The 19,108-nt window shown below is 38.6% G+C and overlaps 1 protein-coding gene across 4 annotated transcripts; it reads right to left on the reverse strand.

Annotated features, from left to right (window-relative positions):
* Positions 1–16,054: 16,054 nt before the first annotated feature.
* Positions 16,055–18,732, reverse strand: LOC113569359 (sialic acid-binding Ig-like lectin 15). Of its 4 annotated transcripts, none has more exons than XM_035529905.1 (6): positions 18,583–18,732; positions 18,046–18,137; positions 17,518–17,901; positions 17,061–17,423; positions 16,645–16,702; positions 16,055–16,361 (listed from the first exon to the last, which is right to left on the reverse strand). In XM_035529905.1, the coding sequence occupies exons 2-6, from the start codon at positions 18,089–18,091 to the stop codon at positions 16,313–16,315; spliced, it is 900 nt and encodes a 299-aa protein (XP_035385798.1). In that variant the 5' UTR covers positions 18,092–18,137; positions 18,583–18,732; the 3' UTR covers positions 16,055–16,312. The 4 variants fall into 4 exon arrangements, with proteins under 4 accessions (XP_035385798.1, XP_035385800.1, XP_035385801.1 ...); XM_035529907.1 differs by having other exon boundaries at positions 18,046–18,153; XM_035529908.1 differs by lacking the exon at positions 18,046–18,137.
* Between the last annotated feature and the right edge of the window lie 376 nt (positions 18,733–19,108).

Below are 19,108 nucleotides of genomic sequence, written 5' to 3' on the forward strand. Positions count from 1 at the left end.
GCAAAGGATTTCTGCATATGGTAGAAAAAAAGAAAAATGCAAGAGGTCCTTATAAATATGGTAAAGAGAGTTTTAAGGGTGTGAATAGTAAAGGAAAAGAAATCAACCAACCAACCAAAAAAAACAAACAAACAAAAAAAAAGAGGTTTTGTAACAGATGTTACCCACTTTGAATTTGAAATTGAGTTGTTCATTTATATTTCTGAGAATGGGAATGTGAGAATGTCTGCTCCCTTATTCTGTATAAGTGGGATGTGTCATGTAAAAAGGACTCTGCTATCTTGCTGTTCCAGTTGACTGAACACTCAGAGCAGACAGTACAGATAAGACTTTTTGGGTAGGAATCCGAGAGGACATTTCTCCTACCCATTCCCTTTACCATTGTTTTAATTAGACTTCATTTTAAGGCTCTTAGTTGAAGAACTGAAATAAAGATAATACCTTTAGCTGTGGTTTTATGGGCTTTATTTTTAAGGTGTGATTTGTCAGAGAAGCCAGTGGCAAGGCAGCCACTGGGATTTGCTCCCTGAGTTTATATGCAGCTGCTGGGAATGTTTTCCAGTCTCTGACATCATTGTTGACAGTGAATGGTAGAACAACATGCATGTCACTGAATATAAATGCTTGTTTTTGGTTACTGTGCCTGTTTTGGTGGGGAGTTGGGGGTAGGGGTTGGCTATAGACCAAAATGTATTTTGGTCAAAAAGTAAGACTTTGCTGAGTGGTTATGGATGCCATCTAGGCTATGTAATAGATTTGGAATATGGAGTTTTTTAAGAAAGGTAGCCTTTGTGCATTCTGCAGTATGTTTGACTCTTGATCTTAAGAGGAGGCAAGAAGGCTGGAATATAAAAAGAATTTGGCTGTGGTATAAGACTGAGGAGAAATGACGCCTGCATTCTTAGGTAAACCTCAAAAGAATTGAGGAACTTTTTCTCGCTTTTCCTCTGTACATTTTTCTCTCTCCAGTGATTTGTGTTGACAGCCACATAATGATCTGTGTCATATGAATTTAAAGAAAAGGGGTAAAGAGGATGTGCATTTCTTTCACACTAACCATGGAATGACACATAGCTTTCCTTCCTGTTCTCATGTATGTGCATTCTGCTGACACTTAAAATTAGTGCCATCAACTAACAAGCATCAAATTTCCAACAAATGCACAGACATTTAAAGAACTTACAAAAAATAAATCAAAACCTAGAAGCAGTTCTTTCTTTTGCGAACATATCCTTGAACATCTGCTATTAGCCATAGCAAGATAATTGTTCATCTAAATGCGTTTTATGGGTATAGGTATGTCAGGTCATCATCATCAGTATGGCCCTCAGTTAATGGCATGACCTATTTTATAAACATTACATCTAGTCAGTAAAAAGTCCCTCATTTAAAAATGGAAGGAAACCTCAGATAGGGATTAGATGTTAAGGAGTGTAGTCCTCCTATTTCTGAGTACAGAATCATTAATATCCAGCATGGAGTTTTGGATGTCCAAAACCTTTCCAAAAAGTTTTCTTTTCTTTGTTTTAATTTTCTCACTGTTCTAGTAAAAGTTATATTTAGTTCATTATCTTCTTTAAAAAAGAGAGAGAGATTTGGCAGAGGTTGGGTCCATTAGACATTTTTGCATACATAAGAGCCACCTACTACTAACCCTAGCTTTAGCCCTCCCTTTATTTGTACTAATGTGGAACTTTGTTGCCATGGTGATGCACTTGTAACAGAGTTGACTGCTTAGCACTTGTTTCACTCTTCAACTGTTCAAACAGCAGCACTGAGTCACAGACTGGAGCATTGCACCAGACATCTGAAGGTATTTTTCATTTGAGTGCATTTCTATAAAAGATCTTAAGAGAAAAAGAGAAAATGTCAGAGCAGTGGACAATTCATTAGTGTTTTGTAGGTCTTCTTCTGTCAAAGTCACCCCAAGCTTCTTGGAAGGCCAACCGTTCTTCTGAGTCACCCCGAGGTCGGTGGACAGATGATGTCACCTCATCTTTTGCCCCCGACCTCCACTCACAAGGACCTCTTTAATGGGAAGGGATTCATCGATAAAGCCCACATTCAATGGGGTCTTAATCTGGTTAATTTATGAGATTGAGACCTTCAGTCAGCTCTTTGTGCCTCCAGTGGTTCAGTACTGATATGCCTTTGTTGCTGAATGGTATTACACCAAATGTTTAGGGTTGAATAGAACAGGACATCAGAGGCTTTTGCTTCACAGTGGGCCTTAGTACTGTTTTATCACAACAGACCTACTAATGTGTTAGCAGAGCATGAGTCATCATTTTTCTCTCAAGGTGCAATGAGTGTGGCAGTCAGTGATGTGGTCTTTTGTTGAAAAAGATAACATCAGAGGACCAGAGTGTGTGGAGGGGCATTGTGCAGTGGGTATATCTTCTCCTACCTCCCTCCTGCTGTTTCCTTAAGGTCAGTTATTGGAGACAGCAATCATGAGAACTGTTGCAGTAGCTGTCACTGACAGTCAACTGAAAAGATGGCAAAGACACATGGGTGTTTGTGTTCTTCCAAACTGAGCCACTTGCAGGTTTATTAATGAAGCACAATGCAGCTGGACATGTAAACTGCTATGGTCTCGTTCTCTGCCCAATTGTAAAATGTTTCCCATGGCCTCTTTGAATGACCTATCTCTAAAAAGGGCAGGTCATATCTGTTTATTTTGTGCATGCATATAGTTCATTTTAGAATTTATTCACACTTCTTTAAATATGCAGTATTTGTGTATGCCTTTATGTTATTAATGACTATGAAAAACAGCCAGCTGGCAACTGCCTTTAGTTGAAATCAGGTCAATCATGAAAAGGCCAGTAAGTGTTGACAAAGTACATAGGGTGCAAAACTCCAGTACAGTTATTCAGCTGAATTCAGAGCACAGTATTGCTGCCTGAAAAGGCAGATTACACTCTACAATTAAGTGTAAAATGTATGGCAGCCTGTGGCCACCTACAGAGTCTATCACTTTACAGGTATATGTTATAAAAACAAGATAGGGTTTTGATATACTGTACAGCCCTGTATTGGTAAAATGACCAGAAAGTTGATTTGAATTGAATTAAAAAGATCATTCGGATGAGGGAATGTGTATTTGGCAAACGAATCACAATATCAGATAAGATTGGAATGCTTTGTTGAAATCAGATCATTGACTGAAAATGTTCCAGTCTTCATATTGATAGGTATGTACTGCCATTGTGTTTCTCATATTCAATGAATCAGTTAGGGGCATTTAATTGATTTACAGTATAGGTGGCAAAGAGGAATTTCTATTCATTTACTATGCCTTAGCTCAAATTACACTGAACAGGCACAAAATAAGGGTGGCCTTGCTCAATATAACCTCTTGGAAGGTAGGAATGCAAAGGCATTTTGGGAAAGGCTGGAGAAAAGGGCCATGTCAGCTTTTGCTGAAGGGGGTGGTGGTGAGCTTTTATCCTTTCCTGGAATTCATAAGAGGGATTCAATTTTGCAACCACCACTACATACACAGTGACTATGAGTTTATTTGAATGCATTTACATCCATATTGGGTGAAACATACAGCAATCACTTTTTTTTTCCATACATAGCCTTCATAGTTCAGGGTATCAAAACTGGACAAATGAATGTTATCTTAAATACAACAGTTATGGTCACAAATCTGCTGTCTGGGATTCAACGACATCAACAGACATGGACATCGTCCATGGTGATGCTCTGCAAGCCTGTAATATAGTAATTTTCTATTACTAGTTGTTTTTGGCGAATGAAATTAGTGCTTATTCTAATTCTCACAGAATGCAAATAATAAAAATAAACTTTCTGAGTAAAAATTCTGACTTTATATCAGAAGATCCCAGTCCAGTTCTCAATTATTCTGTTGCATTCCATTTTATTTGGCTCAGATGTTTTGGGGGCTGGAGTAGAACTGGAGTAGAACATTCACAGCAGTCCTTTGCTGTGAATGATATTAGCAAGAAAAATGATCACTAGTTGCTTACATCATGTTCCTTTCTCTATGTTTAAAAACAGCTACACTCAACATTCATACTAAGAATTGCACAAGAGTCCACAGAACACCACACATATGTGCACACATTAAAATATTTCTCAATGGGAGTTGCTCTCACAGTTACTTCCTCTCCTGGAAATTTGCTCACTGATTAGTCTTTTTGTAGAGATGTGGCTAATTCCTGGTAGTGGTTTTCAATTTCAGCAGCCTCAGACATTCATTCACTGTAGTGTTGGTAAAAGAAAACCACTTTTCTCCCCTAAAATCATTATAAATAGTTTATTAAAAACTTAAAAACCAAAGTAAAGGATACTTTAGTGAGTTGTTCAGTATTTAAACTAAATGTTAATGTTAATTACTTGGTAATGTTTGTGCTTCAGCTTTCATTCATGTTGTTTGTGCTCTAACATTTCTTAGGTTAGCCTATTAGCCTATTGTTTACACTTTTCAAAGTGTTTCTTACAGTGAGAAATAGTAATTAGCATAAAGTTATTTGTACTTATTAACAGTTAGAGTTTACACACTGAAGAACTCACTTGGCATTGGCATAATAAGATGGCCTAAGGAGGACACAGAAGACAAGCACATCAAGACAAGAAAACTCCCCACAATGCATGGAGGGTTTCATCCTTAGTCCAGCACTCTGAGAGTGTACACTAAGAGGAAGGAAGTGGGCCGAGGACTAGTGAGTGGCAGAGCCACTAACCAGGATGAAACAACCAAAATCCAGGACTACACCAGAATGATGGCCCCAAGTGATTGAAGTGCTGCCCCCAAGTGATGAAGTGCTTAGTGAATACCTTAGACAGCAGAAACCCAAGGAGGATGGAAATCATGGGAGGATAAACCCCTGTATGGTTTGTACCACCAACAATTAGTGAAGTGGCTGATATGGAGAAATCCTGCCAATGGCTGGAAAAGGCTGGGTTGAAAGACAGCAAAGAGGCGCTAATCATGGGAACACAGGAACAAGCTCTAAGTACGAGATCAATAGAGGCTGGGATCTAGAGGCAGTACCCCAGATGCAGGCTGGGCAAAGGTGGGAAATGACTATGCTGTGGCACTTTCAGATACAGACAGGCAAGATGGTAATGGCTAATAGTATTGTTGGATAAGCAGCAGAAGAGGGCCATAGTGACAGTTGTGGCAATCTGAATCGATAACACCATCAGGCACAAGAAACACAAAAAGCTTGAGAAATACCAAAGGCTGAAATAAGAGCTAGAAAAGATGTGGAGGGTAAAGACAATGGTGGCACCATGGTAATCAGAGGTCTATGGACTGTGACACCCCCCCCCCCCCAAACTGGGAGAATATATATATATATATATAGCAATGTTTACAACAGCTGTTGTCACAAAGCAGCAGCTTTACAAATGCCAGAGTCCAAGCCCCTGGTGAGCAAGCCAAGGGTGATGTTGGCAAGGACATCTCCCTAGAGCATGAGGAAGAAACCTTGAGAAGAACCAAGACTCAAAAGGGGGGGCCCATCCTCCTCTGGCTGACAATGGTCACCACAATAGTAACAATGTAAGAGAAAAATAATAATAATATTAATAATAAAATGAAAAAATAAGAAGTTAATGTCTAATCCAGTTTTCTAGAAGTCCTAGTCTGGTCTCGATGGTGTGCGCGTGTCTGAAATCAATGCCGCCCAAGAATGTCCATCAAGAGCAATGGAGAAGTAATTGGCTGGGGTGGAGGTGTGATGGGCTATAGCGGGGAACATCAGGGGGTGGTGGGAGTAGCCATGGCAGTTGAGACGGGTTGAAGCTCAGTAACATCATGACATCCGGGGTAGCAGGTACCTCGGCAAAAAGAGAGAATAGATTATTAGGCATGTCCAGGTATGAAGGTGTTTAAATTAGGGAACTATAATGTGCAAAGATGGACTCTATGGCAGATGTAGCTATGGCAACATAGCTAAAAGAAGAGATCCAGAAGGAACCACAGGCATGAGAATACCCTGGAACATTAGCACTTCACCGCTCTCAGTCAACAAACTTGAGTGACAAAAAAGAGGTGCAGTTACAGCATCATAACATCTCAGTTTACCATAAATCAATGCCCATGGACCCCCATCTCTACACCTTTACCTAAGATGGGAAGTATTTAATAAAATGCCTGACTGCACAGGTTTTCAGTCTAGCCTTAAATATTGAGACTGTATCTGAGTCTCAAACATTTACAGGAAGGTTATTCCATCGTGTAGGAGCTTTATAGGAAAAGGCTCTGCCCCCTGTGGTAGATTTTCTTATTTTTGGTACAAGTAAAGAGCCTGCACCTCTTCATCTAAGCAGACGTGGTGGGTTATAATGCACTAGGAGTTTTCTAAGGTACTGTGGGGCAAGAGCATTCATTGCTTTGTGGGCCATTAGAAGTATTTTATAATCGATTCAAAATTTTACTGGGAGCCAATGTAAAGTAGCTAGGATAGGAGTGATGTGATCAAATTTTCTAGTTCTAGTAAGAACTCTGCTGCATTTTGAACCAGCTGGAGCTTATTTAGGCATTTAATGGTACAGCCAGATAATAAGGCATTACAGTAGTTCAGTCTTGATGTGAAAAATGCATAGACTAATCTTATCCTAATCTTCTAATCCTAATCTTTGTAATGATCCTGTGGTGGAGAAAGGCTCTCCTAGAAATATTATTTACATCAGAGACTGGGATCTGCATTTTCATTTAGACATTTTCATTTAGACAGCAGACGCTCTTATCCAGAGTGACTTACAAAAGTGCTTTGTCATTTACTCATAGAATATATCCTAGTACAGTAGGTTAGAGTCCAACATACCAATGAACTAGAATACTGTAGAATACAAGAATCAATGCTGATACCTAGAAGTACAAAATACATAAGGTCTATCTTAAACAATGATAAGTGCAATAAACAATAAGTGCTAGAATTTGTTAAACAACATAAACAATACCCTAGAATAAGTATTCATTTAGTCAGTCAATATGGGAGCATGGTCAGTTGTCCTTTAAATATTCTGCAAATAGATGGGTCTTCAGTCTGCGTTTGAAGACTGCAAGGGACTCTGCTGTCTGGACAGCAAGTGGGAGTTCATTCCACCATCTTGGAGCCAGGACAGAAAATAATCTCAATGCTTGTCGTCCATGAGACCTGAAGCAAGGTATTTCAAGCCAAACCGTACTTGACGTTCAAAGTACTCGAGGTTGGATCGGGCTTTGACCATTGACCTCATGTATGAAGGGGCTGGTCCATTTTTGGCTTTGTAGGCAAGCATCAAGTTTTTAAATCTTATGCATGCAGCTACTGGGAGCCAATGAAGGGAGCGCAGCAGTGGAGTAACGTGTGAACTTTGGAAGATTGAAGACCAGTTTTGCTGCTGCATTCTGGGCAAGTTGTAGAGGTTTGATGGCTCTTAGAGAAAAACCAGCAAGTAGCGACTTGCAGTAGTCTAGTTTTGAGATCACAAGAGACTGCACAACCACCTGGGTAGCTTGCTGCGAGAGAAAGGGTCGAATCCTTCATATGTTATAAAGGAGGAATCTGCAAGACCGGGTTAGTTTAGAAACATGAGTTGAGAATGACAACTGGTTGTCCAAAGTTATGCCCAGGCTATGGGCAGCTTCGGATGGTGATACCAGGGAGTTCTCAATGGAAACGGTGATGTCATGGTAAAGGTTGGGAGTACCTGGGATCAACAGAAGCTAGGTTTTACTGGGGTTGAGCTTCAAGTGGTGGGCTGTCATCCATGATGTGATGTCAGTCAAGCATGCTGATATACATCTCAAGACCTGCGCATCAGAGGGTGGAAAATAAATAAATAATTGTCATTAGCATAGCAGTGGTAGGAGAAACCATGAGAAGATATTACATCACCAAGAGGACGTGTATACAAAGAGAAGAGAAGGGGGCCTAATACTGAGCCTTGTGGAACACCAGTGGAGAGTCTACATAGTTTGGATGTGGATCCTCTCCATGTCACCTGACAGGACTGTCCCACTAGATAGGACTGAAACCATCTCCAATCAGAGCCAGTCACACCAAGCCTGGAGAGAACAGAGAGAAGAATGTTTTATAATTACTCAAAGATCTTTAACTGTTAGAGAAGGTGTGATTGGGAGACCATTGGGGTTCATTGAGTAATTAAAGAGTGAGGATCTAGGTGTCTCTGGACCTAATAGAAGCACCTCTGTTTTGTCAGGATTAAGTCAGAGAAAGTTCCTTAACATTCTGTGTCTGATGTCCTTTATGCATTCCTCAATAATACTAAGCTGATATATGTTCTCTGGTTTGGCTGAGACAAATAGCTGAGTATCATCAGCGTAGCAGTGGAAACTAGCACAGTGTTTACATATAATGTCACCTAGAGGTAGTATATATATAAATAAAAAAGCATAGGCCCTAGAATAGATCCATGTGGGACACCATAGCTAACCTTGTTGTATGCTGAGAAATCTCCATTTATGCTAACAAACTAGTAGTGACCAGCTAGATAAGATTTAAACCAGGAAAGGGCCATTTGCCTAATCCCAAGAAAATTTTTGAGTCTATCTAATAAAATGCTGTGATCTATAGTGTCAAATGCTGCACTCAGATCAAGCAATATAAGCAGAGACATAGCCCTGGTCAGAAGCCAACAACAGCTCATTAATTGCTCATTAATCAGTCCTGTCTATGTACTGAGGCCTAAAGACTTCATGTATCTGGTTCTGATCCAGGTATGAGCTTAGCTGCTGAGCTACACCTTTGCATATATATACAGACAGTCTCTTAAGGTGAGTTTCTTAATCAGTTGTGCAAGCAAGGTAATAAGGTTTCACCTTGTATTACTAAACCCATTTAGCTGGAAGGATTTAATGATACACTCTGTGCCAAAGAACCCAACTGCAGCTCCCCATACCAGAATCTTCAGATAAAATCTGACAACGTTCACTCTCCCTTCTCCCTCGTTCACGAAGGCAGGCTTCATGTGGTAACCCCTTCCATCAAGACTCAACGAAGATGCCAACACCTCACTGTTTTTATTTCGCCCCTGGGTTAGCTGAGGTCTTCTCCACCTCTCTGAGGGGAGGATTCTTGGGCATCCTTTTTGTACTTTACTTCCTGTTATAGGGGGAAGCCACAGCAGAATTTCTCCTTTGAAGTGCAAACGCCTGAGACCTGGCGCGAGCAGCCGCTCTTTCAGAACGAGCACAAAGCATGCTAAGCGCTTGCGTCGAGGTGCGCGCGAGCCTTGCGGAAACAATGCCACCCGAACGTGACCAAAGTACCTTTTTCACACCGGCCAGCAGCTGTTATAGTGTATTAGGCGGGAAAGCTTGGCCTGTTTCCCAGGACATAACAGAGATGGCCTTGTTGAATGCTAAATGAAGTGTAGCATGGGGTTCGGTCCCTTTCTGCGAGTCCAGCAAAACATTTCTGTACTTTGGGGGAGCAAAAGCAGCAGCTTAAAGACTCACATATGGAACTTGTTAGTGCACTTGGAGACGACGCAACCAAGGCCAAGACTAATGCTGCAGTGGGTGAAGGCACAGACCCATGCAGAGATATAAAAAGACCCTCTGAAATGTTAGCACTTGGGACCCCCAAATGTTAGCATTTGTGAGGGTGTGGGTAGTAGAAGAAAGGAGACTAAAACATGATACCATGCATTTAAAGTGTACATACATGAGACTGTAATTGAGGGTTTTATACTATTTTTATAATTCAGATCATAGATACTTACTCATGGTCACCCATTGTGCACTTACAAAGCTAAAACTAAAAATTACAAACAATCTCTCTCCCTTCCTGCTTCCCTCCCCTACTCCCTTTTTTCCACCGTGTGTGTGTGTGTGTGTGTGTGTGTGTGTGTGTGTGTATAATTCCCAATTCATATCCAGTTCACATAAAATGAAGACTAAACCTCAGATTTCACTGCAAGGTGTAAAATGTACCTTCTACCCCAAAATGTTTATGAGCCATTAAAATGCTGCCAGCACTGTTCTCCTTTAGCACGAATATTATACAACATGCTCATGATAAGCAATGTCCGACTAACCAAACACCTAATCATGGTGCTTTTGATAGAGGAAACGTCGTCTGCCACCCACTTATTTTAGGGGATTGAGCTGTTTGGGTAAGGATTACAGACAGAGCTTTATTTTTGGGACAAGTTGGTAATAATAGCCCTGATTTATAGTCTAAGGTAGTGGGTCTATCAGTCCTTGTTTCTGGTGGCCAGCATAATTATACGTTTAAAGGCTTCTCTCGGTATATCACCACAAAATGGCCCTCCCTTCAGATATGATCCACCTGGATTTTCAGCTGTAGTAAAATGTGATGGAATAGTGTTTGCTTTCAAAGTGCATGGAATGTAGTATAGAATCAGTGGGACTTATTGGTTTTATTTGCTTATATAAGAAAACTGCAATTTTGCATATAGACACTGAAGTGAATTTACTGAACAATATGCCTGGACTATTTTCTTGCAAGTTTATTTGCTGCTGTCTTTAATAAACATGGATTATTTCCAAATGATAAGCACTGTCATTCAAAATGTGCAACTCCACTGTGAATCCTTTGAAAATATCCATAAATTCCCAATATCTAATGAACTGTAAGCAATATGAGTGGATTAAGGTGAGTGTGGTGTAAGTAAAACACATTCCCACTTTATTAGAGTATTACAGTTTTATCATTACAGTAATTTAATATATAGACTAGCATCTACATTTTTCAAGATGATGCAACCTGTTCACAGAACAACCACAAAAATGCAATAGAAAATAAATACAAAAAATTCCATGTCTTTTTTCATCTAGGACCTCTGTCCACACCAAAAATGGGGCGGCTCAGATACACAGTAAAAACATCTGAGTATTTGGACATCTACATTGTCAACTTTAGTAAACAGTGTGAGGGATTGCAAAATGTCAAACTCGGCCACTTATTGCAAAGCTGAAAGGAAATTCATTCTTAGGTCATAGCACATGAGTCACTTTAGGGCATGAACTTCTTCCTCTGACTAGTCCTGCGGTTTCGTCATCATCATTGCTGAATATAAGGAAACAGAATTATGGTACATATTGAGAAATGTAAACATCATCACCTTCATTCATCACAAATAATGTTAGTTTAACTGTTTTATTAGTTTTGGCACCTTTTTCTCTGTTTAGCAAAGATCGGCCACATTTCTGCAAAGCATTCTGTAAAGGTTGCAAGCACATGTTTCCAAAGAGCACATGTTTATCCTTTTCAGTGAAAGCATTCCCAAGTGCACACAGGTGTAAAGCTGAATATGTGGTCACTCAAAAGCAAATGATTGGCTAAACATCACAAATTAAGAGTTGTATAAAAGATAAACACCAAAATATCACTAGTTGAAATTAAAGGTTTAAAGTTAATAAGGAAAACAATGCTGGCCATCCACTTGTATTTATTTGTTCTTTCCCCCAAAAATTATTTCCAAGTTTCTGGAAGACATTGTTCAACAATTGTTCAGTCCTTACATACATATGTAAAAGTCTCTTCAGTCCTTATCTACATATGTTAAAGACTATTCACAACAAATCTTTGAATCCCTGAAAGAAAAAAAAATTATCTGCCAATTCCCCATTTTTGTCAGTGGACATTAAAGGTTTATACATGGTCATCCCTCATGGATGGTTTAGGGGCTTTAAAACATTTTCTTAATGCAAGACCTGAGAAGAACTATCCCAGAGATATTCTCTGAAGACTATTGGAACTTATTTTATCTCTAAACTGTGCCATCTATGACTCTAAGTACTACTCACAAATTAGAGGATTCAGTTTAGGTAGTAAAACTGGACGAGCCTATGCAAACCTCTTTGCTCTTTGTTGCGAAACATTTTTTGAACAATATACTGGACCTGTACCCTTAGCATTTCTGAGAAACACTGATTACAGTTTTGGTACTGCTACATGTAAATTAAAGAAGTACAAATGTTTTTATTCCTTCTTCGAGTTCCACCCATCTCTGGAATATACACAGAATACAACAAATCCTGGCATGTGGGTAACTTTTTAAAGATGTTTTCAGTTAAGTGTGAAAATTGTACTTTAAATACTACAATCGATTATAAACCTGATTATTTTACTGAATACCTTTGGATCATCAGAATTAAGGATTTTCAGTGGAAAATCATTTTAATGGTAATGGACACTGCAACAATGACATATCTATGTGTCATTGGTAAGAATATTTATATATTTATATAATGTATTAATTTATATTATATATAAACAATCACTCCATGTATATACACACACACACACACACACACACACACACACACACACACACACACACACACACACATATATATATAATATAATTCATTTCAGTGAGGGATGAAAATGCATGAGCACATCAGACTTGTAAGTTTATTGGCTTTATTAGTTTATTTTGTTGTTTTTTTGCTGATCAAACTGATTGTTGATAATCAAGAGTCAAAAATATTTTTAGACAAAACAATAAAATATGACCAGAAACTAGGTTGAGAGTAAGTGAGAGTGCATACATTTGAGAGTGAGAGAGACAGAGAGGGCGGAAGGGAGAGAGATTGTGTGATTGCTGAAAAAGCATGTGGCTAGCGTGGGTGGTCCTCAAACGCAGACTCAGGCATCCCACACTTAGCACTGACCTCGGTCACATGGCACATCCATGGGACTGAACACAGTCTGGTCTGAGCATGGGAGATTTTCAGTCATGCCTTGGTGCAGCCTACTGGCCTGAGTATGCAAATCTAATTTTTATCTACTAACAAATTCAGCCTCTGAGAATGGCTATGAGCTCTGTTGATATCTACCAGTGATTTTGAGGCAGGTGAAATACAGTAGTGTCATGCTGGTGGGGATTATCTGGTGTTCAAGTGTGTCTCGGTAGTCATAATATTATTCAGTACAAACATTTCAGTGTACCCTTACAGAACATTACATTCACAAATGTGCTAGTATATTTCTTTTTCATGACAATTTACACAACTGCAAACCATCATTTTATTAAAACAAAAAGTATAATATAATCTCATATTAAATTATACTTAAAATATAGATTTTTATACCAAACAAATGGGATTCTGATGTTTTTGATGTTTAAAAACTTAAAAGGTCTATAATCATATTGGATCTCTTAATCTTGGCTAGTAAACCGCAGTGCAGGCACAAATTACTTATTACCGCCATAATGCACTGCTCACTTACTGTCATGCCAAATCAGAAGATCCCACTGTGTAAGCTATTATTGTTGACAAGCTGCTTTAACATGGCCTGAAGTGTGTATAACTATGCAAGCCATGAAATCTGCAATATCTTCTTGTGATTTTCACTTACAAAAATGTGACTGACTATCCAGCAGATTAAAATATATTTTCATTGTTTTATAGCCTGAATGTTCCTTTCCAATTACTATGCTGTACTGAGAAGCTGGTATTTACATTGTTTTTTTAAGTCTTTGTTGCTACCTAGTGGACAAGGAACAAACTGCAAAGTTAGTGCTTTTTGTTCTATTTTGTGCATTTATTTAATAAATGGTATAAATTAAGAAAGCTATGCAAAAAGGCTATGCAACGTTGTTTTAAAGACAGCAAAAAGGGAATCACAAAGATAGAACTATTTATCTGAAATGGTTCACCAGGCGCCCTGCCTAAGGGACACACTCACTGCCACACACACACACACACACACTGCACCTACCCCAATCATCTGATTATTAGAACAAGTGAACCTGGGCCTTGTTTGCCTCCTTTGTTTTCTCCACTGTTTAAGCCCACAGGTACTCTCCTCCAGTGCCAAGTATTGCTTGCCTAGATGGAGCTCCGAATGTGCTACCACTCTTCAGTGTCTCTGCACCTCATGTCTTACTGCCAGCGTGTGTTCTTTTCATTTGTGTCTTTTTTATTGTTATTTTATTCTGCTATGGAGATTGAAGAGCCTCCTTTCTTGCACTCACATCTCACTCCCTCCCTGCCAGCTTCATATTATCTTTACTTATCATTATTAGGAAAACATAAATCCCTCTGTGTACAAAGCTTGACTTTTGTCTCCATTTTAATTAATAACATTCATAAATACTTTATTTTGAAATCAAATCAAAATGTATTTATGTAGCGCTTTTATACAACACGCAGCTTTACAAATGTTAGGGTCCAGATAGCCAGTGAGGAAGCTGAAGGCAAAAGTGCAAATAAAAAACTTCAGGGGCAGGAATTAGGAAGAAACTTTGGCAGAACCAAGACTCAAGAGGGAACCCATCCTCCAGTGGGTGGCCCAGCTAGTAACCAGTCCACGCTTTATTGCATTATGTTGGTCTAAGTAGACACTTTGGTGTAGTTGTGGAGCATCAGTTACTCCAGTGGGTCTAGGGTGGGTGGGCTGGTTCTGATATGGCAACATCAGCACATCCTCTGGAGAAGTGAATAGTTTCAAATGAGCAGTCATTTAGATTTCATTACATGTTACACCAGGGGCATTTCTAGACTTACTTGTGTACTAGGGCACACACAATATGAAGGGGTCACAGCCCAACACCTTTGTTTGCCCTTCAGTACGAGGTGCTGAACTGTGCATATGCTGTTTCAAAAGGCTCACTCCTTCTTCCTGTTCTGTCACTCCTTTCATCTCTAGTTTACTCTTTCTCTCTTTTGCTGCTTCTATCTGTTCTGCATCTGTTTTCATGCTTTCTTTTGGTTCTTCTTGTTTCACTCCAGTTCCCTTCTCATTTTCTGATTATCCTCTCACTTCTCTTATGAGAAAAGCTGTTTTGTGTGTAATTATGTACATTTCATTTTAATAATATTCTCACACAGACATGTGAAAAAATTCCTTTGAAATATAAATCTACATGTGAATAATGTGATTTTGTTTTGGCATCCTCAGTTCATGCAACCTGGATAACACAAGCTTGCAAAATGAACAGTTTACTGGTTATATTTCTCATTTTACAAGTTTATGTTTTCCCAATAGCAGTGGTCTCTTTTGCTACCTGCTTGCACAGATGACAGACCTCTGTCCAAATGTCCTGTTTCTCAGCAATTTTATCTATTTATCTCACATTGTTTCCTTCCTGCTCCGAGTGAGCAAGCCAAGGGTGACAGTGGCAAGGAAAAACTCCCTAGAGCATGCAGAAGAAACCTTGAGAGGGACCCAGACTCAAAGGGGGCACTCATCCTCCCCTGGCCAAAAATGGATACTACTAAATGTCAGCACTCCTTTACACAGTTATTGCAGTTCTCCCCACTGCAATAAGACTCAACAAAGAGACTCCTCACTGCTGATCTCCTGCAGTCTGATCTGTTCTGAGCTACACCATAATCTTTACATGTCCAGTTCATACTATCCAATATTCACCATACTCTTACATGTCCAGTTCATACTATCATTTATACTATTATGATACACTCATCTTCACTGTTATTTTATTTGACATGCTACTAAGTTCATTTTATTTCTACTCTTTAGCCTGACCAATATTGTCATTGTGACTCCTATTGTTAATAATATTTTTACTGACAATTCCATTTCCTATTTACTCCATTTGTGCAATAATCACTTTGCAGCTCTTGTTGATATAATGTGCATAGTCATTTATGTATATAGACATTTCTTACTTGTGCTATCATGTTTTATCAGCTAAAATGTTAACCACTTAATATGTTTCTTAGTACAATATAGTGCCTTGACTGTTGCAGTACTTTAGCATGAAGTCACTGTGAAGAGCCTGTTGACATCTGAGATGCAGAAGTGGCTGAGGTGAGAGAAGTAATGGGACCACGTTGGGAGCATGAGACTGGAGACTGGAGATTGTTCTTTACTCCTTTAAATCTGACACTGACTGGTATCAGTGAGTGGTATCAAAACATGCATGTACTGAAAGCACTTATCATTGTTTAAGATAGACCTTATGTATTTTGTACTTCTAGGTATCAGCATTGATCCCTGTATTCTACAGTATTCTAGTTCATTGGTATGTTGGACTCTAACCTACTGTATTGTGCTAGGATATATTCTATGAGTAAATGACAACGCACTTTTGTAAGTCACTCTGGAAAAGTGCGTCTGCTAAATGCCGTAAATGTAAATGAAAGCAAATAATTTAAAAGCATATCAAAATTACATGTAAATCTAATTTGAAAAAGAAAATCTGTATAACAACATTTTAAGCATAACCTCATTATTTTTATTTGTAATCTTCAAATACTTTAAAAAAATTGTTCCATCCACCCTGTATTACAAAGAAAGATACATTTACTATCATCTTAAAGTGAATTGATACAATAGCTCAGAGAAATGAGATCTCTTTCAGATGATGAGTGATGTATATCTGTTCAGATGCAGTTCCTAATAATGTTCGTATTCTCATAAGTGACTTCATTTCTGTGAAGAAAAATTAAAGTACATGAGCTTGAAACTAAAATTTTCATCATATAAATGAAATATTTTGGTTAAACATATTTAGTTTTGTTTACAATGAGTATTACAAATCAAGCAACTTCACAATGTGTAATGTTACAATATACAATATTTAGACTAATAAGTAATGTTACAATGTAAAGAGGTTGAGCAGAGGAGACTAAATTGGCTATCCCTTTCTCATGCATGTAAATGTTATCCTGGTGTAAATGATTTAATAAAACGAAGACCTGTAAAAGGCACTTACTTTTGAAACAGGTCTCTTGCCCTACTGTGTTGTGTAGTCTCCATAATCCCCAAAAGCCCTGACACAAGTTAAAATGTTTTATTCATCCACTTAGTAGACTTCACACATATTTGTTGGACAATCATATAACAATTTATGAAATATGAATCTCATGCATATAATTCTCCTTTGAACATAAATTATTATATGATACACAATATGAATTATAATTAAAATTGTTTGTGCAATCTCAAGAATTTGCTTGCAAAAAACAGTAATGTTAAGTAAGTGTATACACAGACAGTAAAACATCTAACACCAGCTGTTTACAGCACATTAGAGTGCATGGACAAAAAAAAGAAAGTGAAGTCAGCAGTACTGTAGTTCCATGATTACATGTTGTTACTTTTTAAACAGAGAATGGGCCTGTTCCTTACCTTTTATATACAATACTGCCAAAATGACTGAAACGATGCAGAAAACCCCTGAAAGAGTCACAAAGGTAAAGAAAAGTGGCCAGGAGACCTGACCCTTTGGCTCCGTGGCTGCCTGGAAGTAAATTGTCTGATGTTGCAGCCCATTCTCTCCATGTATCTGGCAGGTGTAGTTGGTGTTGGGCTTATATGCAATAGAGGATGATGCACTACAACAGGTGCTCTGCACCGATACGGAGGGTGCACTTATGTTCTCAGGCATGATCCACATCACGGTTGGAGGAGGTGACCCCTTAACATCACATGTCACAAGCTGTTCCCCTGATGCACGCGTTTGTATATAAATGGACAGTAGCTCTGGAGCCACTGTTGTGCGGGGAAGAAGCAATCCATGATTAATCATATTTATAACCATAGTTGGCATAATGTTTGCAATGTACAAAATATGAATAATATTCACCGTGTATGTTTAGTCTGGTTCCTGTTAGAGTTTCAAAGCTGCCTGATTTACTCAACTGAATACGACAGAAATACGTTTTTTCATCCATGAATGTGACGTCTTTGATCCTCAGAGAAATGTTGTTACTTCTTGGGTTGCCAAGTAATGAGTAACGTCCGTGTGATTTGGAGCAGTTCTGTCCAGTTTCAGACATGTCTGTCTTGCTTAGACAGCTAAATATGACTGGTCCAGTGTAATGGAATTTGGTTCGCCAAATAACTGTTAAACTTTCCTGTTCTTTTTGAGCTGGAGGTGTAAAGTTGCAGGGCAGGAGTACATCTTTACCCAATTTCCCTGTAACCATGTCAGGTACAGTCATATACCAATTACTGGCAGGTAAGCAACCTGACAAAAAATATTCACAATAACATACACATCAGAATCTGTTTGTATTGCAAACTGTACTGCAAGCAGATAAGGTAAAATCACCATATCAGAACATATAAAAGAATGGGAAAATAATATGTCTGTGCAAAACACTCACTATACCTGCAGAGCATATAAAAAAGAAAAAAAGGACATAAACAAGCTCCATCTTCAGCTGTGTGGCTTTATATGAGTTCACACCTGAGGTTAGCAGACTGTAGACAACGAACACTTAAGGTCACACAATCAGGGTTCATTAATACTTCAGTCAAAACTTAGCAACATCGTCATTTCTGTTTAAAGCAGCTGTTGAGCACAGCAACATTGGTTTAACTTTTTACTGACATATATGACATAATTTTTGTTATGTCTTTAGTATCAAACATTGCGAATATTAGCCTTTTTTATCCTAACACGATGTTATTAAAAATATATTTTTCCCAATATTTGGGCCAGATTTCAAGAAACAAGCCAAGATAATGAGTTGAATGGAGTTATGTAAATATCCCAAATATGTCACAGAAACATCTGGGCGTACATATCTGAACGAATTTCCGATAGTTTTACCTTTGTTGACGCACAAACCTTAGGTCCTTATTACATACATTTACTCTATACTAAAATAATTTAAGAAAAATGATGGAGAAAATGTACACTTACCTTTGAAGTTAACAGAAAAACATACAGACACCTCCGCACATTTAAACTGGGAAGTCTGATTTTTACAATGTTGAATATATTCCTTCCACACGAGAGGTTGCACATAAGCTTAATACTCTTGCAGCTTTACTAAGAGAGGTTTACTTTGTATCTTTTTCCCCGCGATTCATTCCCAGTCCCCTGTTCATTCCCAGTCCCCTGAATATTGATGGCACCTGTGGCTTGTTAACCTGCTGTGTCTTCATGTATATATATGCCTAGGACTTCGTTCAATCTTTGCATAGTCTTGTTTGCTTGCCTTGTGTTTCTGAGCGATATTGTAAAGTTATATTGTTTCTATGGTCTTTTGCCTGCCCATTTTTGGATTTGCTTTTTTATCGGATTTACATCAGTCCTTTTACCCTGCCTGTTTCTAAGCCAGCATCATCAAAAATTGGAATCCTTGAGTCATATGGCGGAGGAGCTGACTAGGCAGACCCAGCCTGTAGTGTGACTGGTAAGTCTAGAAGCACACTAAACCTAATAC

Source organism: Electrophorus electricus, chromosome 9 (assembly GCF_013358815.1).
Source record: "Electrophorus electricus isolate fEleEle1 chromosome 9, fEleEle1.pri, whole genome shotgun sequence".
In the NCBI taxonomy this organism is placed as follows: Eukaryota; Metazoa; Chordata; class Actinopteri; order Gymnotiformes; family Gymnotidae; genus Electrophorus; species Electrophorus electricus.

What these genes read in the sequence shown, in the direction of transcription:
- LOC113569359 (XM_035529905.1), bottom strand. Translation starts at nt 18,091, where the DNA reads ATGGAGCTTGTTTATGTCCTTTTTTTCTTTTTTATATGCTCTGCAG. An exon ending in CTTTTTTATATGCTCTGCAG is followed by an intron (nt 17,902 to 18,045) that starts GTATAGTGAGTG and finishes ATTTTTTGTCAG; the next exon opens with GTTGCTTACCTGCCAGTAAT. An exon ending in GGCAGTATTGTATATAAAAG is followed by an intron (nt 16,703 to 17,060) that starts GTAAGGAACAGG and finishes AACTTGTGTCAG; the next exon opens with GGCTTTTGGGGATTATGGAG.